General features: G+C 38.1%; 1 protein-coding gene across 1 annotated transcript in view; it reads left to right on the plus strand.

The window, feature by feature from the left end:
- Positions 1 to 19805, plus strand: part of stt3b (STT3 oligosaccharyltransferase complex catalytic subunit B) — a 57232-nt gene that overhangs the window by 17254 nt on the left and 20173 nt on the right. The window contains exons 2-4 of the mRNA XM_079836884.1: positions 9198 to 9306; positions 13681 to 13968; positions 14821 to 14886. Of these exons, the coding sequence (XP_079693010.1) occupies positions 9198 to 9306; positions 13681 to 13968; positions 14821 to 14886 (463 nt within the window). The remainder of the gene's footprint in view (positions 1 to 9197; positions 9307 to 13680; positions 13969 to 14820; positions 14887 to 19805) is intronic.

The raw sequence follows: 19805 nt of genomic DNA on the forward strand, positions 1-19805 counted from the left end.
CATGTTATGCATTTTATATTTCAGTTAGACGGGAAAATAAAGTGGCTAGGGTTAACTGCGCATTGATCAAAATAGGAATGCAATGTCCAATATCCAACTTCACATGTAATTCAAAATATAGCAAATTTTATTGTGATCAGCCATGACCTTAAAAATGACCGGCTTATATTGTCCAGAATTGTATCATTAGTGCAAAAAAGACCTTGTTTTGAAATTAAAATTAGTCATAACTTATTTAACCTTGTTTTGAATTTACAGTCAGTTTTAACAAAATTAGAGGACATTTTTAAATTTTAGTCCTTCATCTTTTACAGGCTTGAGGATTTTGCAAAGCACCAGCCCTCACTTTTACTCCCTGACATATTTAATGCGCGCGGAGACAGCGCATCTCATTTTATGAACCATAACTCTTTTCCATATATTATTCAGCCATCAGACCTCTTTCTGCTGAGTTGCTGTGCCTGAAGCTATCTTGCTTAGACAGACCCATTTTTAATGAAGCAGGTAAAAGGAGCAAACTTAGCTGAAGCCCCATCACTCTTCCATCAAAACTCCAACCTGGCTCTAACTTGCAGTCCTTACTTTTTATTTAATGGAATGATCTGTGGATTCACAGGCACCTGTATTGTTAGGTGAAACCTGGACATTTATATCTGTTTTACACAGGCTGCTGTATGCGTTACAAATGTAGTGTACTTTCTCCATTGTGCTCTGACGTGGTTTTGTTGCCATTTTCTTGAAGATGGTATAGTCCTTTTTTGTATTGAGCTGTGAAGTTTGCATCCCATCTGTGGTTTTCTTGTGTAAATGCTTGTACGGGCCGTGACAAGCTTGTGGTGCGATTGAACCAGAATCTGATGTTAATGAGATGTGTGTGTTTGTTTGGGCTATACTGATTGAGGTCAGATCTGTTGGCCCCACGGCCACCTTCTGAGCACATTAAGCATAAAACCCTCTTTTAATTCTTTGAAGGGTGGAATACTGCCTTATTAGATCACAGTAATTGGCTTTTTGAAGAGAAAAAAGGTTGGTGAAGGAATAAAAAAACCCAAGGAGCATCCCACAGACCTTATCTCTGAGGCTATTTTTGTAAAGTAGAAAATAGGGATGTGCAAAACTGTATTGTCTGAACGTCTCGTTGACTAATAAGGAGCCCTGTTTAATAGGCTAGTTTAGGGTTCACCTGACCAAGCATGTTGCTTGCATTAGTGTTGTCAAAAGTACCGACCACAATACCAAGTCGGTACTGACATTTTAAAAATGTGACTCTTTGAGCGCTGTTGGGCAGGATCATAAAAACCCCAGACTGTCAGATGTGTCTGTGATTGGCTACAATGGTCAACGCATGGGAGCGTTTGAAAGCACACGCAGTTTACGCAACAGTGAATCGCTTTCGAGTTCTATGGCAGCTGATGCTGTTCACGTGAGCACTAGAACGAATGCGTGTGATGATGACGCAGGAGATGCACTGTATTTACAACATAAACTGCGTAGAAGCCTGACATACGGTAAAACTTCAAATAATAGCCGAGTCCCAAAGACGCCTGTCTCTTTTAAACGCCTGGTGTGACGACAGGTTTGGGTAAATAAAGGCCGGTCTCAAATAGACGCTGGGTCTGTTTTTTAGTATCGGGCTGTATTTGATCTTCTCAAACCCGTCAGATCGTCTGTTCAATGTTTAGATTAGATTTCATGTGACAGACGGAACCGTTCATGAACGACTCATCACTATGGCAACATAACAAAGAGGTTAACGAACTTTCAGTCTTCAGTCTTTCTTAATTCTCTCAATACCACCATGGAGAAAAGTATAATTTGACATTTAAGCTGACAGTTGTCAAATTTCAAGCGTGGGTAAAGCTGGATACGGAGCGGCTGAAAAATTCCTTTAATGCTTGCGCGCAGACGTGCGCGTGTGTTTGTGTGTGCGAGGGAGAAGGAGGAGATATATTTCATTAACTTTGGGATGTTATCCTTAGGTATGTGGCCTGACAGTAGCTTCTGATGGAAGCGAGGATCACCTTATCCGTTGTTTCAAAGAGGGAGAGCCGTGCGCATCTGGGCGGGATCTGTTAGTGCGAGCAAGGCAGGCAGAGTTAGCGGAGGCTGGAGAGGGAGAAGTGGAGGAGAACCGCGGGGATGATGATAGTGATGAATAGAGTAATTTTCTATCACATGATTGCAGTTGTTTTACAGGGTAGCCTTCATTCTTTCTTGTTGATGTGTTTCGGGCAACAAGTTCATACGCTCAATGGATTTTAGCGGTAACTTATATTGTTCTGCCCATTGCTGTCACATCGTTTCGTTTTTTGTGCTGCCAATAATCTAAGACATTTCTTACATTAAATGATTTGTTAAACACATTCAAATTAATTATAAATAAAACGTAATATAATGTGGTAACCTCCTACCGTCATGCTTGAACATCTCAACACTAAATTAAAGGCCTGTCTCTTATAGACGCCTGTTTCAAATACAAGCCGGTGCAGTTCGGTGATTTGGGTAAATAGAACCCCTGGGCTATTATTTGAAGTTTTACGGTACTAGAACAAATTGTTGAATAAAGTCGTTATTTTTGTTTGCTTTTGCACACAAAGTGTTCTCATGGCTGCTTAAAATGAAGGTTGAACCACTGGAGTCATGGACTATTTTAACAATGTTTTTACTACCTTTATGGACCTTGAAAGTGTTAAATTGCTGTCTATGTAGGGGTCAGAGACCTCACTTCTGGTTATGTAACATTTGAGTTGCTTTTATCTTGCTTTTGTGCTGGTTCATATGGTGGTAAATTAACAATGAGTTATGATTTAGGATTGCTTAAAGGTGGGATAAGTGATATTTCGTTGCTGAACATTGTTGATATTTGAAATCAACCCAAACAAACGCACCCTTTTCTTCATTGCTCTGCCTCCAATGCTCACCCTTCAATCCTAACCGCCCTGATCCGAGTCAGTCTCGAACCCTGATCCCTGGCATGCGAGGCGCACTAACAAGGAGGCTAAACAGTAAACACCGCATTCTTTAGCAGTCATCAGCCTGAGCAACTCTCACTAGCTGCCCTCCGTTACACATGCAATGCAAGAGTCTATCATAACAGAAGCGCAAAAACAAATTGTGCTTTGTGAAAAATAAAGTGAAGATGATGAACGAACAACAAAACATTGCTCTCAACAGTCCTTCTTCAAATCTCCCTCTTGCTCGTTCTCTCCTCCACCGTCCTATACGCCCCCTAATGCTGATTGGCTACATGTTTGTTGTTGTGTCGGTCTGACCAACTTTTAAACAGCGTTTTTCACATATCGCTTACCCCACCTTTTAAAGGAATGGTTAAACCAAAAAATTAAAATTGTCATCTACTCACCCTCAAGTTGTTCCAAACCTGTATGAATTTCTTTCTGCTGAACACAAAATAGGATTTTTGGAATGATGTCGGTAACCAAAGAGTTGATGGACCCCATTGACTGCCATAGTATACAACACCTCCCCACCCCCACTATGGAGGTCAATGGGGTCCATCAACTGTTTAGTTCCCCATATTCTTCAAACTATCATCTTTTGTGTTCAGCAGAAAGAAGAAAGACATTCGTACAAGTTTGGAATGACTTAAAGGTGAGTAAATGATGACACAATTTTCATTTTTGGGAGAACTATCCATTTAACAATCTTTTCTCAGAGATTGTCATCTTCCATCTTTGCAGCTCTTTTCTTTTTCATCAGCAGCTGGCTCCTATCCGCTCCAGATTCCAAACTCCTTGTACGTTCCTTGCCTGCATCCTTATTAAATTGAAGGTGATACAGGCGTAATGTCAAACATCAAATTCAATATGACAGGCTACCCAGCCTAACGACTCTGTATAAATTATCACAATCATTTTTCCACAACCTCAATCTCAAAGGAATGCATTGCTATTTGCTAATACCCTGCCTAAAATCTCGTAGTCTAAAATGTCTGGCGTTTGGCCTTTAAAATGCACCAGGTGTGATGGGAGAAGTAAGCAGAAACCAACACTTGAGTCAAGGCTAGCCCCTCTGTTCCATTATAATACCCTTAGTCACGGTGAGACATTACAGATTTAATACACTTGCTCTATTGTTGATTTTCACACCTAGGATGACTTGAGGGTGAGTAAATTGTGGGCTAATTTTCATTTTTGGGTGAACTATTCCTTTAATTCATGACAGCACGCGCTTAATAATTCATGACCGCTCGCATTGATAGGCATTTTCCTCTGACTGGCGCTTCAAATAGTGAGATCGCATGCAGTAAGTGAGAGATGCATTAATGGATCAAAAATGAGTGTTTTTTCGGCTTTGAGTTTCTGCGTTGCCTACGTTCTCTTCAATAGATCCTGAGTCTTCACACAAACGCGTTTCATCCACACTGTGAGTGTAACCGCTCTTAACATCCCCCTCCACGCCGCCGCTAAACCACGCCCACTTTTATAGCATTTTCAAAACTGTGGTGAGAACTGACTGCTGCTGAAACGGCGGGTTTCATGACCCTTTAACGCTAATACATAATTTAATGATGTTTGATTTGCATCTTCAATCTGAAAAACACCTTTTTATTATACTGTATCTTAACTAGTAAGAGTGTGAAAAGTGTTTTAAGGGTTTATTTTCTAAAAGTCTTCACGGCCAAAAGTGCCTATAGTTGAAGAAACAACCATTAATGGAATATTTCAACCCCTAGAAGTGTAACCTCTTTACTGCTAGTCAGTTCACTCTATGGGCATCTTCACAACAGCATCCCTGTGCAGCTATTCATGTAGGTAATGGCCATTAAAGTACAGAGTCTATCTGCTTGAATGGGGAAAAATCTCCAGAAGATTGCATTTCAATGTATTTCAAATCAGCTATAAAATCTGAAAACAAGTGTATCATTTGGTTTTCCTGGTGAGATCATTTAGTTTCCTTGCAGAAAGGACGTTGCAGTGCTCCGTGAATGCCAAGGACCCGGTTCAGATTTCAGATCATGATGGCGAGTTTGACCATGCCAGTAAAGGTTGAATCTTTAGCCTCCCTAGAGAGGGAAGAAGGGTGGAGAGGCGTGGGGGTGGTAGCTAGCAGGTTGTGGTGTCAGTTAGCAGCCAGGGTCAGTGATGGACGGTTTGTATACTTTTAAAGGGGTCTTTAAATACACATGATTCACAGTTCTGCCGTACCTCCTACTCAAGTGCCAGGTTGCCAGATTCTCTTGCAAACGCAGAGCGTCTTTTGCCAGTGAGACAGCTGTATTACAAAATGGTGAGGACATTAATCCGATGGCAGGCCATGTGCTGACACTTGCCATGCATGCAGAATCTGATTAAATAAATCCAGAAGTAATGTAATGCTTTTCTATCCCAGTGGTCACAATTTACTTGCATTAACAATGGCAGTAATCAGGAATTCACTGGAGCTGTAAACTTTCAATAAGAGAACAGTATTCTATGGATGCTAGCCAGGGCTGATGCTATATTTTACGTGAATGAAAGTGAGCCGTGTCAGTTCCAATTGGTTGTGCTGTCATGAGGTCCTACGTAGGCATGTGCAAGACTAGTCGACATTGGAAATTTTGTTAACACTTTTTTTTTATTTTTTTTTATAAAAGCTACATTCAAATTACTGTCATCATGTTAATGTTACATTTAAAAGATATTATTTTGAAAAGGGAACACAATCATTTTATTCACCAGATTATTCTGTTAAATATTGTTTTCCTTTCAGCAGTGCTCATCCTGCATAATGAAATGAAAGTTTTTCTGGGCTAAAAATGGGACGTTTAGTTTACTTTTAACACAAAGCAATCACACAGGGCTGTGCCTTGATTTTTATTGTGGATAAGGGGAGTTTTAAAAGGCTGTTCATCTTGTGCAAGTAAGGAAAAGGTTCAGAATGACTACTCTGGAGTTTTGAGAGATAGCAGGACGCAGTTTGCTGAACTTGGGCTGATAAAGGCATTAGAGAGGATTACACAGATTAATTACAGCCAAGTTCGTAGTCCTTTTGTTTGAGGTTTTTCTTAATCTGTTGTGCATCAAATTAATGGTTCTAAGTTAATAAAGACTATAAGGTTTTGTGTGTGTAGTGAGGAAAATAAGTATTTGAACTAGGGCTGCACGATATTGGAAAAAAATTACATTGCAATATTTTTTTTCCCAATGATATATATTGTGATATTGAGAGCCATCAATCCAGGCTAAAGTCAATAATTACTATTCCATGATATTAATAATTTCACTAATAAGCAAGCTTCATTACAAGTGACAAAAATGTCACCTAATATTTTATTCCAAAATTAGAACATTTCTGTAAACACAAAAGCAGAACACATTTAAACAGCAGCTTTACACCAACCCCCCGGATTGGTTTACAACAGTATAACTTAAAATAAATATATTTTTTATAAAACAATTTATAAGCATTTTGGTTCACAATCTTTTGTTTTTAAGTCAACTTTTCTTAGCAAAAGTGCCAAAGTAAAACAGTGTTGGTCATCATCATAATCATGGCACATATCTTTAGCGATATGAAACGTTATTGCGTCTGTTATTTTTTTCTGTCGTTGAGAGCCTTTCTGGTAAGGTGTCACACTGGCAAAGGCATCACAAATATTTGTTTGTTTTGGTTGACATCCAGATTTGACTTTGTATTCGTCGTAAAGAGCTTTGTGGTGCCGATATAAAAGTGATCAGACAAATTGGTGGTGTTTCCTTGTTTTGTGGCCACAACTTCATGACACTTCATGCAAATTACCTCTTTTTGGTCAACATCCTCCTTTTTGTAGGCGAAATAGTCCCAATTAGATGATTTCGACTTTCTTTTTGGTACGAAATCCTTTTTTTGCGGCGGATCCTCTTCGTCGCGCAGTTTTAGCAGTGAATGTTGGCTCAACTTGGCTTGTCTGTGAGCGGTGAGCAGCGGCACAGCGAACCAATCACTGTGCAGGCACGCGGAACGTGCATGTCACCCCAGCAACAAGCCATACAACTGTGTGCTACCCTGGTGCAGAGCCATAGAGAGAGAGAGTTGCGACAACGGAAGTTCAAAACGCTTGATAGTCACGTGATTCATGTAGACCTCGAATAGTTCCAGGAAGTGCTTTGACGGGCAATTCAAATTGATAGTCACAGTGACAGAACTGCGCTTTTTGGTAATTAATAGTCAATAAATGCATTGATTTTCAATAATTTTATTACACATCGACATGTGTATGTAGCATGAGTATGTAGTTACAGCGATGTTGTTTTTAAAATATATATTTTTTTAATGATGAATAATCTACACAAGCAGGCTTTAATGTACAAGTTATGTTGATTAAGATGTGCTGATAATTTAAAATCTTACTGATTAAACGTCTTCCCTTTTAAAAGTGCATCACAAACGGTCTGTTCTGCTGTAACTCTATGGCGCGGCTGCTACTTCCGGGAACTATTGAGAGTCTCCGCGAGCCGCCATTGCTGTAAAAAAAACCGTTCCATTGGAGTCTATGGAGTTGTCGCAACTCTCTCTCTCTATGGCTCTGCCCTGGTGCTACCGTTCTCTAGGGTGCTTTCACACTAGCAGTTTTGGTGCGCACCCGGGTTCGATTGATGTCAGAGTTCACTACGTTTGGATGATGTGAACGAAGTCTTCCGAAACTCGGGTGCGCGAACCGTACCAGAGTCCGCTTAAAAAGGGTGGTCTGGGGTCCGTTTCATGTGAACTCCGGTACGGTTTGCTGCTGATGTGAACGCAATCGTACTAAATCGCGTACGTGCGTGCATACGTATGTACGTACATACGCACGCACGCACGCACACGCTAGGGCTGGGCAATATGGCCTAAAAAAAAACCCCGATTTTTTTTTTTTTTTTTTTTTTTTTTTTTTTTTTTTCACAAAAAAAATCAGATTTACGATTTAAATCGTTTTTTTTTCTTTTTCTCCTACTTAAAAAATCTCCAGATAACAAAGAAATTTAAACCAGATTTAACTTTATATTGTTTATGTAAAATATTTGCGTCTTGGTAGCACATACCTGGGGACCAAAACTTTGCTGAGCCCATTCAGAACTACAGGAGGCCAGAGGGCCGCGTTGGCGGATGTTAAAAAGAAAACCGATTTTCAAACAAATCGAAGTAAACTACACAATCGAGTTAATCGATTTATCACCCAGCCCTAATACAAACAAACATTAACATTTTTCTTTTTTTAGAAAGAAAGCATAACATATTACTAAAATGTTGCTAAAATAAGTGTACATAAGTGCATACATAATTATATACATAAATAACACGTATTTGGATATACAAACAACAGTTTTTCATTTCTTTCCTTTTTGGGGTCCTGTGAAAATAAATATTGGCAGGGTAAGTGCAAATCTGAACTACGTTTTGTAGTTGTTGTTTTTTTTTTCATGAAGTAAATTGTTCTTTGTTTGTGTTTTAAGTGTCCAATATACACAACTCTATCACAACTATCATTGTTGGGTATTTATTTATTAATTTTGCTGCAGAAAAATAGCCTAAAGGACAAAGCAGCAAAAATCCTTGTTCAAGTATGCATGACTGATTGAACAGGTGTATTCCTGTCTGTGTGCACTGAAACACAGTGAGTCAACAAATCTTGTCCTTGAACACGTGTCCTTCAATATTAAACAATTGAAAAGTCTCCATGTCTCGCTCATAGCAGACTAACGGTTGAAGGGGAGTGGTTAAGGATATTCAAACCCAAGCCGTCACACAGTCGTCATCGGAAAGGGAACGCCATTCCAGACCGGAAGTTACTTTTCATTAAAGATGATTTTTGATTAAAGATTACCACGGCAAACTCTTTGTTTCTGTGTATTAACTTGCACAGATTAATTGTTCACCCTAAGACCAGTAATGTGTGCTAACAAAGAAAATAAGATCGATTTTGATTTCATGAGGACTTTAACCAAAACATCTTTTTCCATCTCTTTAAAAAGTCCATATTTTAGTTAGTTAACCATTTCAGTGCTTCCTAATGGATGCTCCTTGTTGTAGTATTTGTAGTTTAGCACTGGTGATAGTTGACAGTTGAGTATTTAAATGGAAAGATCTGTCATTTTAGGCAGTGTCTGAATACAGTGCTTTGAACACTGACAACATGCACCTCGTCTCACCATGAAACAAATTGTGACATGCTAGTGTTGATAAAATGCTGCCTTTTCTCATTAGAAGTGACACCATGTCTTCTGTTCTTTTGTTTACAGGTTCAACTACAGATCGACTCATCATCTCACCACTAACGGCTTTTATGAGTTTCTCAACTGGTTTGACGAGAGGGCCTGGTACCCACTGGGCAGAATAGTGGGAGGGACGGTAAGTCTTTTTTTCCCCATTTACTTAATGCTTTATCTAACATGATCTAGCATTTAAATAGCTTTTTAAAAGAAACTAGTCAACAAATCTTTAAAAAAGTGCTGGCGAAAAGTTAATCGTGATTAATCGGATCCCAAATCAAAGTTTGTGTTTACTAAAACTGTATGTGTGTGTATTGTGTATAATTATGTTTATGTAAATACACACGCATGCATGTGTTTGTATTTAAGAAATATTTGCATGTATACACTGTAAATATAATTTATCATTTATATAAATATATATTTTTTTTAGATAAAAATATAGCATATTTTTCTTAAATGTATACATACATGTGTGTGTATTTGCTTATTTATATACACCGCACACACATATATTATGTAAACACAATATTATGTTTATTTTGGATGCGATTTAATCACGATACTTTTTTCCCCAGCACTACTTTTTTTGGGGGGGGGGTAAAAAGCCAATTGTTCATGTTACATTACAATTAACAGATACAATTTTGGATTTAAAAAATATATTGGTAAATGTTAAAATTATTATGAAAATAAAATTGTGATTCTCAATTCATCCACAATCGTGCATCTCTATGGTTAAGTATTAATAGAAAAGAAACACTTTACGATTACGTTCCATTAATTTTTCTTTTTCTTATAAGCCATGTTTGAACCGTTGTAAAATATTCAGATTCTGAGTGGCACTATCTTTTCTATTATAAATCAATTCTTGTTTAACACGAATTATTTATCCATTTAAGGCTTATTTTAAGATCGACATGTGAATAGACATGAATTATATCTACACACCGAAATAAGGGATTTCTGCTGTTCACACCCTACCCCCAAAGACAATTTTGAAAAAAAAAAAGTATTGTCTTTCACTTCATGATCCAGGAATATTACTACACAAATTATTTGTAGTTGAATGCTTGATCTCCACGTTGTTGCTGCATTCGTATTCCGAATGTTTGCATTCTATGCAGTTGCTTGTGAGTCAACATCACAAACGCCATGAAATAATTGTCAGCTCCTTCCAAACTTTGTGATTGGCTCAAACTCTGACAGCAGGCCTCTTGCATCATAGCGCCCTGAACTTGTTTCTCGAACAGTTAGTTACAGCGTTGTTCACACATAGCATCAATACAGAACTTTTTCAGTAATGTTACGGCTCTGCAAATGGCTAACCCATAACCTCCTATATGAAAAAAATGCAGTTAAATTCATGCCAAAGGCCGTTTTTGTACAAGCTCCTATGGACAGACAGCCTCTGGATGATTTCTACTTGAAAACAGCATCTTTTGGCCATAAATAAGGCCACCCCCTTTAACACTCCCTGTCACTGAGAAGCGCAGTGCTGCTGAACCTAATGAGCTGGCTGGAGAAAGTTTGGCTAACGTTTGGCATCTGACAGCTCTGGTGTTGGAGCTGTAGGGGGGATGCAGGAGGCAGGGAACGGCATCTGTTGTGTACAGTTCAAGCAGTCGTTATACGGCCTTCAGAGCAGGCTGGTCTGTTCCCAGCACAGCCTGCAGATTCGCTTGTTAGATGAAAAAAGAGGGTGGGTTTGTGGAGGTAAAGGATAGGGTATTTCCTTTTCTCGCTGCAGTTTGGCTGCTAAATTCAGCTTCAAAAGTGAAAGTTGTCATCATTTACTCACCCTCATGTTGTTCCAAACCTGTATGCGTTTCTGTGGAACACAAATATATTTTGAAAAAAAACATTTTTTATTCATAAAATGAAAGTCAATGGGGTACAAAACAATATTGGAGACCTTTGACTTTAATTGTATGGACAACAACTTTTTGGGAGAATTGTCTTTTGGGTGAGCGATAAGGGTTCATTTTATTTCACAATAGTTATTTTTGCTTTAAATAAGGTTTATGATATTAATATTTCATACCATTTTCAGTATTCTAAAAAAAAAAAAACGAATACTAGCCTAAAAAAACTCAAGCTTACTGAAGACAAGTAAACTCTGATCAAGAAAGAGCAACAAAGACACAATTGAAATGGCTCTACCTGAAAAACTTCAAGCACTAGAAACACTACAGAAAATGTTTAAAGTAATCAAATGTATGTTAAAATTTCAGGTGATTTTGCTTGATTCAATTCATATGTATAGCCTACTAAAGAAAAATAAGTTTGCCTTTTTAGCACTATTTTAAACTTTTCTTGGGTTAAATTATATTTGCTTGCATTCATTAATATTCACGTGTGTGCTTGTATAAGTATCTTTAAAAATATAAGGATGCAAGTTATTAACGTTTTCAAATTTCACATTTAAAGAAATCTAGTGTTTGATCATGTCTAAATATGTATTCAAATGCAAAACCTAAAAATAAGCAGTTATGATCTGCAATATCAGCTTTTTTTGAGCAACTAGAATAGATGCATGTATATTTATTAAAGAGCCATACAGGCAGCTAGTGGGTAATGGCATTACAAATGAAAATTATTATTTTCCTGCCACAAAATGACTCTAATTTGCCTCTTTGCATTGTAAATTCTCTATTTTAACCTTAATTACTAAACTAATTGTAATATAAATAATAAAATATTAGAAGAAAAATATTTTAAGTGGTTATTAATGGACCATAATTATTGCACATAGTATGTAGTACCAAAATATTTCCTCAAAATATTCAATAAAAATTATTAAACTAAAATATAGAACATTTATTTAATTGGAAAATAGTTAAGGTGTATGGTCAGTGTCACATTTGACCACCAATGAGTATGAGTGTGACCAATTAGTAAGGAATACCTGAGGGCTAAATACAAGAATAACATTAATGTTAACAATGTTGCATCTCCATCACTTTCCATAATAAAACGATACTGTAAATATGGTTGACGTAATAATCAATGCACATTATGCTGTACTGTTTACCTATATAGTGAAGCTGTTGTCTATCCGCTTAAGCCATTTTGACAGCGCTGGTTTGTTTGGAACTATTAAGAGCTCCATGAACCATGTGACTGCGCGTGCCGCCGCAAGATGAAAGCATGTCGCAACTCTGTTTTTCAACAGCTCTGGCTTTAACTGTTATGCCACATTAAGTGCGCCAAAATGCTATTTATTGTTTGATTTTCGTATTAAAACTTTTAAATTAAAAGCTTAGGCTTTGTTTCATATCAAAAGCAGGACGGGGGAGAGCAGGGAAAGAATGCAGCTGAACGAATACACTGTTTTAAAAAGCATTACAAAAATAAATGAATAACGAAATGCAATATGTAGTGACTGATTTTGATTCTGTGGCACAACGCCATGAATTAGTCTGTGTGGGAAACACTGTAACTTTTACATTATACCTGTCTTAGGCTGCGTTCACACTGCAGGGCTTAATGCTCAATTCCGATTTTTTGAAAAAATGCGATTTTTTTTTTTTGCAAGTCCGTTCACATTTCCAATTAAATGCGACCTTTTGTGATCTCCTGTGTGAACGTGAAATGACCCAGAAGTGACCCGCATGCGCAGAAGAGTACTCAACGGTCAACGACGTCACTTGTTGTTTACGGAAGTAGCCAAATATGGGTGTCAGCATTGGAGTTCGTTTAGCTTTATTAAAGTTATTTTCGCAACGGAGCCAGCACCATTACAACCTTCTCATGTTAAGAAGAAAATTAAAAAAGAGGAGGAGAGCAAGGTTTTTGGCCATGGCGTTTGTGGAGCAGTGGTAGCAACGTCGGTACAGAGAAACGTGTGTGTGCGGAGTCGCAGCCAGGAGTGGTGGGATACTGATGTGAGTGGCTTTACTGATACCGAATTCGTCAGTAACTTCAGAATGACCAGATCCACCTTCAATTATGTTTGTGAGCGCCTTCAACTAACTTTGTCACGGGAAGAGACACGTCTGCGGCGGCCCATAACAGTGCAGAAACGCGTTGGAGTGTATTGGCTAGCAACAGGTGCTTTTTTTTAATCAGGTGTTCTTTTATTTATAGTTGTTTATCTTCTCATTCCCGCCTACTTCAACGTAAAATGATGACGTTTGTCGCGTATCAACGACGTGCGGGTCGGATACATGTGACCTGGCAGTTCAGACTGAAGACGCATTTCAAAAGATCGGATATGTATCGGATTTGGACCACATACCCAAGTGGCCTGGGTCGCATTAGATCGGATCTGTGTCGTTCAGACTGTCATGAAAAGATCAGATACAGGTCGCATAAGGGCAAAAAAATCGGAATTGGGTCGTTTCAGCCTGCAGTGTGAACGCAGCCTTAGAGTTGCGTTAAATATTTAGGAATGTTTACAGGCTTTCTTACAGTGTTCATTGATTGATTAACAAGAAGTTTGCCAGCAGCAATTTGTCAATTTTGCATTCGATTGCAGTTATTAGCAACTCTCATATTTTGTCTTTTGCAGGTGTATCCTGGTCTGATGGTGACGGCGGGCCTGATCCACTACATTCTGAATCTGCTTCATGTGACTGTGCACATACGTGACGTTTGTGTGTTCCTGGCCCCCGTCTTCAGTGGCCTGACTGCCATTTCCACCTTCCTATTGACACGGGAGCTGTGGAACCAAGGTGCCGGCCTGCTGGCGGCGTGTTTCATCGCTATTGTACCCGGCTACATTTCACGCTCTGTGGCCGGCTCATTTGACAACGAGGGCATTGCCATTTTTGCCTTGCAGTTTACCTACTACTTATGGGTTAGTTGGATTTTAAATGTCACAGTTTCTGTGTGTTTCTCTATTATATATATAAAAATATATACCCCCCCCCTCTTCTTTCATCAAAACTATCAAGTTTAATTATGTGAAATTAATGATAATCATAAAAGTTGACACAACCCTAATCAGTTCACACAATCGTTCTGAATCATTTGTTCATTAATATGAATGTTTTAGCTCTGTTTTTTTTGTTTTTTTTCCAGATCTTTTCGATCACTACATTTGGTTCACAAAATTGGTCTGATTTATTTGTCATGAATCTGAATGTTAAAGTACTGTATTCTTTGACAATTACATCTGTTTTCAAGTTAGCAGCTCATTGGAAGAGAAGATCATCAGTGAATAACTTAAATTTTAGCCTGTTCATAACATAAAGTTGTCATATGACTTCAATGGACTTGGAATATTGAGCACGAGTAACAAGGACTACTTTTATAATGTGTTTGTAGTGTTTCAAGGTGCCCATTGAGAACGGTTCTAAAATGAATGAATATCCATTTCAGGAACTCTAGTGCTGTCCCACACAGTTGAAATGATGAATTAACCTTGACAGACATTCATCACATTTTCTTTCAGCTGAACGACAAGACAGCTGGAACGGATGCAGTGGCAGCATACTTTGTCTCTTTTGGTTCTGTTTTTTTCTCCCCTCTCCCCTTCTCTCAGCTGAGATGGCAAGGACTTTGCTGTCAAGCTTGACTTAAACATTGAATTTCCTTGGTCTCGTTCTTATCTCTGAGTGTTCCTCATCTTGGCTTTGTTTGAGGTGATGATATCATACCCTTTGTTTGGGATTAGCAGAATTAACTTAAGTGTGTCCTCTCCACACAGGTGAAATCGGTGAAAACAGGCTCGGTTTTCTGGGCTATCGGCTGCTGCCTCTCGTACTTTTACATGGTGAGTTTTCATTGGACTTTTTACCTTCAGTTGGTGTGTTGCATTTAATTTCAGTTAATACCATAGTAAAATACTCAGACAGCTTTTCCTGGCAATGCTATAGGAAATTATGCTACCATTCAGAAATGTGGTGTCTGAAAGATTTTTTTTTGCTCTTATGCTCACCAAGGCTGCATTTATTCGTTGGAAATACAGTAAAAACTACTATTTTGAAATATTACACTTTAAATAATTTTTAATGTTTTAAAATATAATTTATTCCTGTGATGGCAAAGTTGTGTTTTCAGCTTCACATGATCCTTCAGATATCATTCTAAAATGCTGATTTGGTGCTGAACATTTATTATTAAAATAAACATTCGTTATTCTTGTCAATGTTGAAAAGAGTTGTGCTGCGTAATAATTTTTTCAGGATTCTTTGATGTTCAAAAGAACAGGATTTATTTTAAATAAATCTTTTTTAACATTTGTAAATGTCTTTACTGTCACTTTTGAATGCCTCCTTGCTGAATAAAAGTATGACAAAAACATGCTTGGCATGACAGGTTTTAGTCCAGTTAGGTGATAAATGACAGTTATTTTTGCTGAATCAGTCAGAACGACTCAACCGAGTCACGCTTTACTCACTCAAACTGAAACAGCTTGTTTTACATAGTGAATCAGTTTCCACATTTAGGAATTAACATTTGATTCACTCATTGAACGGCAAGTCATTACTAGGTGTTATGAGTTGAATCATGAACTTTGTTTTACATCTCATGAACCTTACATAAAACACTAATTGCTATAAAATATTATTGCGTAATTTAAAGTTAAAGAACTGTAATCGTTAAGTGGAATTATAATCTGAAACCGAATCATTAAATTCTTATGACTTGCATCTGAAGTATTGGGTGCTCTGGGTCTGGTTGCACATCTCCCTTGCTATTTTTTTCAACCCATTAATGTGATATGTAAAATAAATGAATAAGCGAACAACACCATCCATCATGCCACCCTGGTGGGGCCATGCGCCAGTCGGTTATGAATATCAGCCATTTCTGAAACTTGAGATTCTTCCCCTGGAGGAAGGCAGAGCTCATTAATAATGGAAGCCTACAGCCCTGCCCAGCCCCCAATAGTCTCTGGCTTCCCAAATGTGTTTATAAACATAAATGACACCAGTGCAATCTGAGCCATCTGCTCCATCAAGACCTTGAGGTCCAGCACAGTCCGACACGGCCTAGAGGCGCTACCGGGGGCATGAGTTGAGTGAGAGTCTCTTGAGCGGGACATCCTAAGTGACCTAGAAAAGTGCAGAGGTTTCAAAGGCTGAGTGTGCTAATGGCGTTTTCTCGTAAATGTGGTGTGTAATAGCGGTGAAAGTCAGCAGGGACCTGGATGATATGATATAACTTGGTCATAACACACTGATTTTCTTTACCTTTAGTGTGTAGTTTTTGAAAACTGGTATATTGTAATCTTTTACTCGCTTGTTTCTCTTTAATTTGCATTACACTGTGACCACACCAGATGCGAGTGGCACGATGTAACACAAGACAATAGAAACCATTGTAATCAGTGATGCTGCCTACTCTGGTTGCGGTGCGAAGCGAAAAATCCCAGAATGGGTTCTATTTCTGACATACTCCAAGCGCTTGGGCTTCTTCTGAAATGGATTTGCAATGGTCGTGTTCAGTGTAGACTGCCTCAAGACTTTGTCTACACCGGGCACGACCATTGTCACATCGCAGTGTTAGTCTTTGGTGTTTTGGATGAGTATTTTCTAAACTTGTAATAATTTTAGATTATAGAAATATGAACACTGGTGATTTTACTCTTTTTTTTTTGTCTTTTCTAAAATGTCCCTTTTAAAATAGTTTTGTATTTTATTACATTTTTTAATTTATATTTTGTCAATGTCATTCATTGATTTTAGTCCGTTTTTCCTCTGACTCTAAACTCTTAAAGGATTAGTTCACTAGTTCACTTTTGCTGATAATTTACTCACCCCCATGTCATCCAAGATCGAAAAGAAATTAAGGTTTTGGATGAAAACAGTCCAGGGTTTTTCTCCATATAATGGACTTCAATGGGCCCCAAACGGTTCAAGGTCCAAATGACAGTTTCAGTACAGCTTCAAAGGGCTTTAAACGATACCAAACGATGAATAAGGGTCTTATCTAGCGAAACGATCAGTTTCTGCGAGAAACCGAGCAGTATTTATGCTATTATTTTACCTCTTATCAGACGAACGTGATCATCTGAGCTCAGCCATTACTTCCGCTAAGTGAGGTCAAAATACAATCGTGGTCATAGATATTTCGATTGTAGATGCCTAACTCTATGTATCCGTACAAGCTGGCTGAGCTCAGAGATGATCACGTTCGTCTGATTTGAAGCTGTACTGAAACTGTCATTTGGACCTTGAACCGTTTGGGGCCCAATGAAGTCCATTATATGGAGAAAAACCCTGGACTGTTTTCATCCAAAACCTTAATTTATTTTCGACTGCAGAAAGAAAGACATGGACATCTTGGATGACATGGGGGTGAGTAAATTATATGCAAAAGTTTATTTAAAAGTGAACTAATCCTTTAACACTGTGTCTACACCGGAAGTGGCTACAATAGAACCCATTATAATCAGTGATGCTGTCTACACTGGATGCAACGCAATAGAATAAATCCCAGATAGTAAACTGATGCCCCGTTCTTTTTCTGACGTACTCTTTAAGTACTCTCGCTAATGCTGACATGAAGAACAAATGGATTTGCAGCAATCACTTTATCACGTCCTGTGTCGACAGCCTCAAGCTGTTGTGGCGCGTCAACTATTGCTGAGAGACACTAATATTTTTGTCAATGTCATTCATTCATTAATTTCATTCAGTCCGTTTTATTCTGAGTAACGGTAAAGTACACTGGAATGACGATAAATTGTACTCATTGTAAGATTAAGCTTAACCCTTAAATGCATGAATGTTTTGCCAAACATATTACATATTCGGGTCTTTGGCGACCCGGATTTATATCTAACACAGATTGGTCTCTACCTGTCGCTATAATATACAAAAACTCCTGATATTAAACAATTACTGAGGAATAAAATAAAGCATATTTTGCTACCTTTTGGATGCTTGGAAGGGTTCAGTTAAAGCAGATGTTTTATACCATCACTGTCCTCGTCAAAGCTCATTTCCCAGTACATTCAGCATCTGGCTCATATTCACGATCTCAAACATATTCTCAAAACTATCATTTTCAACATCTTCAAAATAAATATTTTGATCACTGACAGCTTCCACCATCAAGTGACTTTGACACTAATATTTGATTGCTTTCATTACTTGCTCTGCAGTAAATTGCTGAGCCATTTCAAGTTTTGCTGATGATACTGTGTTTTGTCTTCTGCCTGCGGTAACTGAGTGAAACATCACTTAATCATTGTGTATCAGACATTGTCACCTTGTGGAATAAAGGTGAAATGCACTTATTCAGTCATCAAAGATTTGATTATTGTTGCGCAGAAAAAAATATACTTGCACTGTTACACCTTGGGTTGTTAGCGACCCTATTCAATTTTTTTTCACAAAAAATTAAGGGGAAAACCAAGCATTCTTTAATAATTTCTTCTTTTTTTTCTTGTTATTTATAATAAATTTAGTAATACTAAGAAGGTTGATGTAGGGCTGCTCGATTATGGAAAAAATCATAATCACGATTATTTTGGTCAATATTGAAATCACGATTATGTAACACGATTATTTCACATGACTTTGGGAATGTGTTGTATTTATTAAAAATACACCTTTCAACAATTCAATTGAAATTGTAACATTTGTTGTACTTTTTGAACTATTAAAATAAATAATATAACATATATTTGAATCAAAGTATAAAAGTATTCACGTAAAAATGATAACCACAAATAAATAAGATCAACAATATGGTTCGGCTATGCTTTTCATGTACGTCTAACATTAGTTTTCAGGTACAGAAATGTATCAAATGTAAAATAACATTGCATATTTGAGTGCATAAATTAAAGATTAATCCTATTAAACTTACAAAAGCTATTCAATCAAGAGCGGTGAGTGATGTCCTTGTCTTTTGTTGTTTGACATTAAACAGACAGCAGTAAAGGCTACTGCCCCTTTAAGACCTCGCGTCTTCTTTATCGACTGTATAAAGTTCACTTAAGGCATATACAGACTATGTCTGCTAAGATACTCATCAAGATGGACATGTTGACATACGTTTTGTGTGAGTTTGTCCGTTTAAGAGCAAGACTTGAAAGAGAACTCAATATTTGCGCGCTGAGAGACGTGTGCGCGCTCTCGGATGAACGCACAGAGACACATTTTCTCACAGCGCGCGCGGCTTCTCATTCTAAACCTAAACCCTAAAAAAGCACTAAACCCGGGTGATGACGGTGAAAACGACTGGTCATATTCGAAAATATGGCAGCACTCGCAATCTCGCATGCATTGAACAAAGTTTACAAAGAGAGAATTATTTGAAAAATATGAAGGAAAAAAAGGACGTTTACACGGCTCCCCTGCTCTCGTCAGTTTTTGTTTCTTTATTAGATTGTCATAGGTCACTCTGTTTAATTTTCAAGTGGTTAAACAAATTCGTGGTGTTCCCTTGCGTTGCAGCCACTACCATGTAGCAAATCTTAGCATGTTTCTGCTCGTCGTCTGATTCCTCGAAGCCAAACTGTTCCCAGACAACGGAGTTGGTTTTGCCTTTTTTGCTCACCAAACGCTGCTGTAACTGCCCTCCTTCTGCCATCTTTACTCGCGCCGAGTTTTTAAATTCCAGCGGATGATATGCACACGAGACTCACGACCTGAGAAAGATTTGTGGGTTCGGGAGGGGCGGATGTGCGCGTGCGCGTTTCATTCAGAAAGCAAGGCAAAATAATCGTTTTTTCTC

Source organism: Gobio gobio (genome assembly GCF_949357685.1).
Source record: "Gobio gobio genome assembly, chromosome: 15".
Lineage (NCBI taxonomy): Eukaryota > Metazoa > Chordata > Actinopteri > Cypriniformes > Gobionidae > Gobio > Gobio gobio.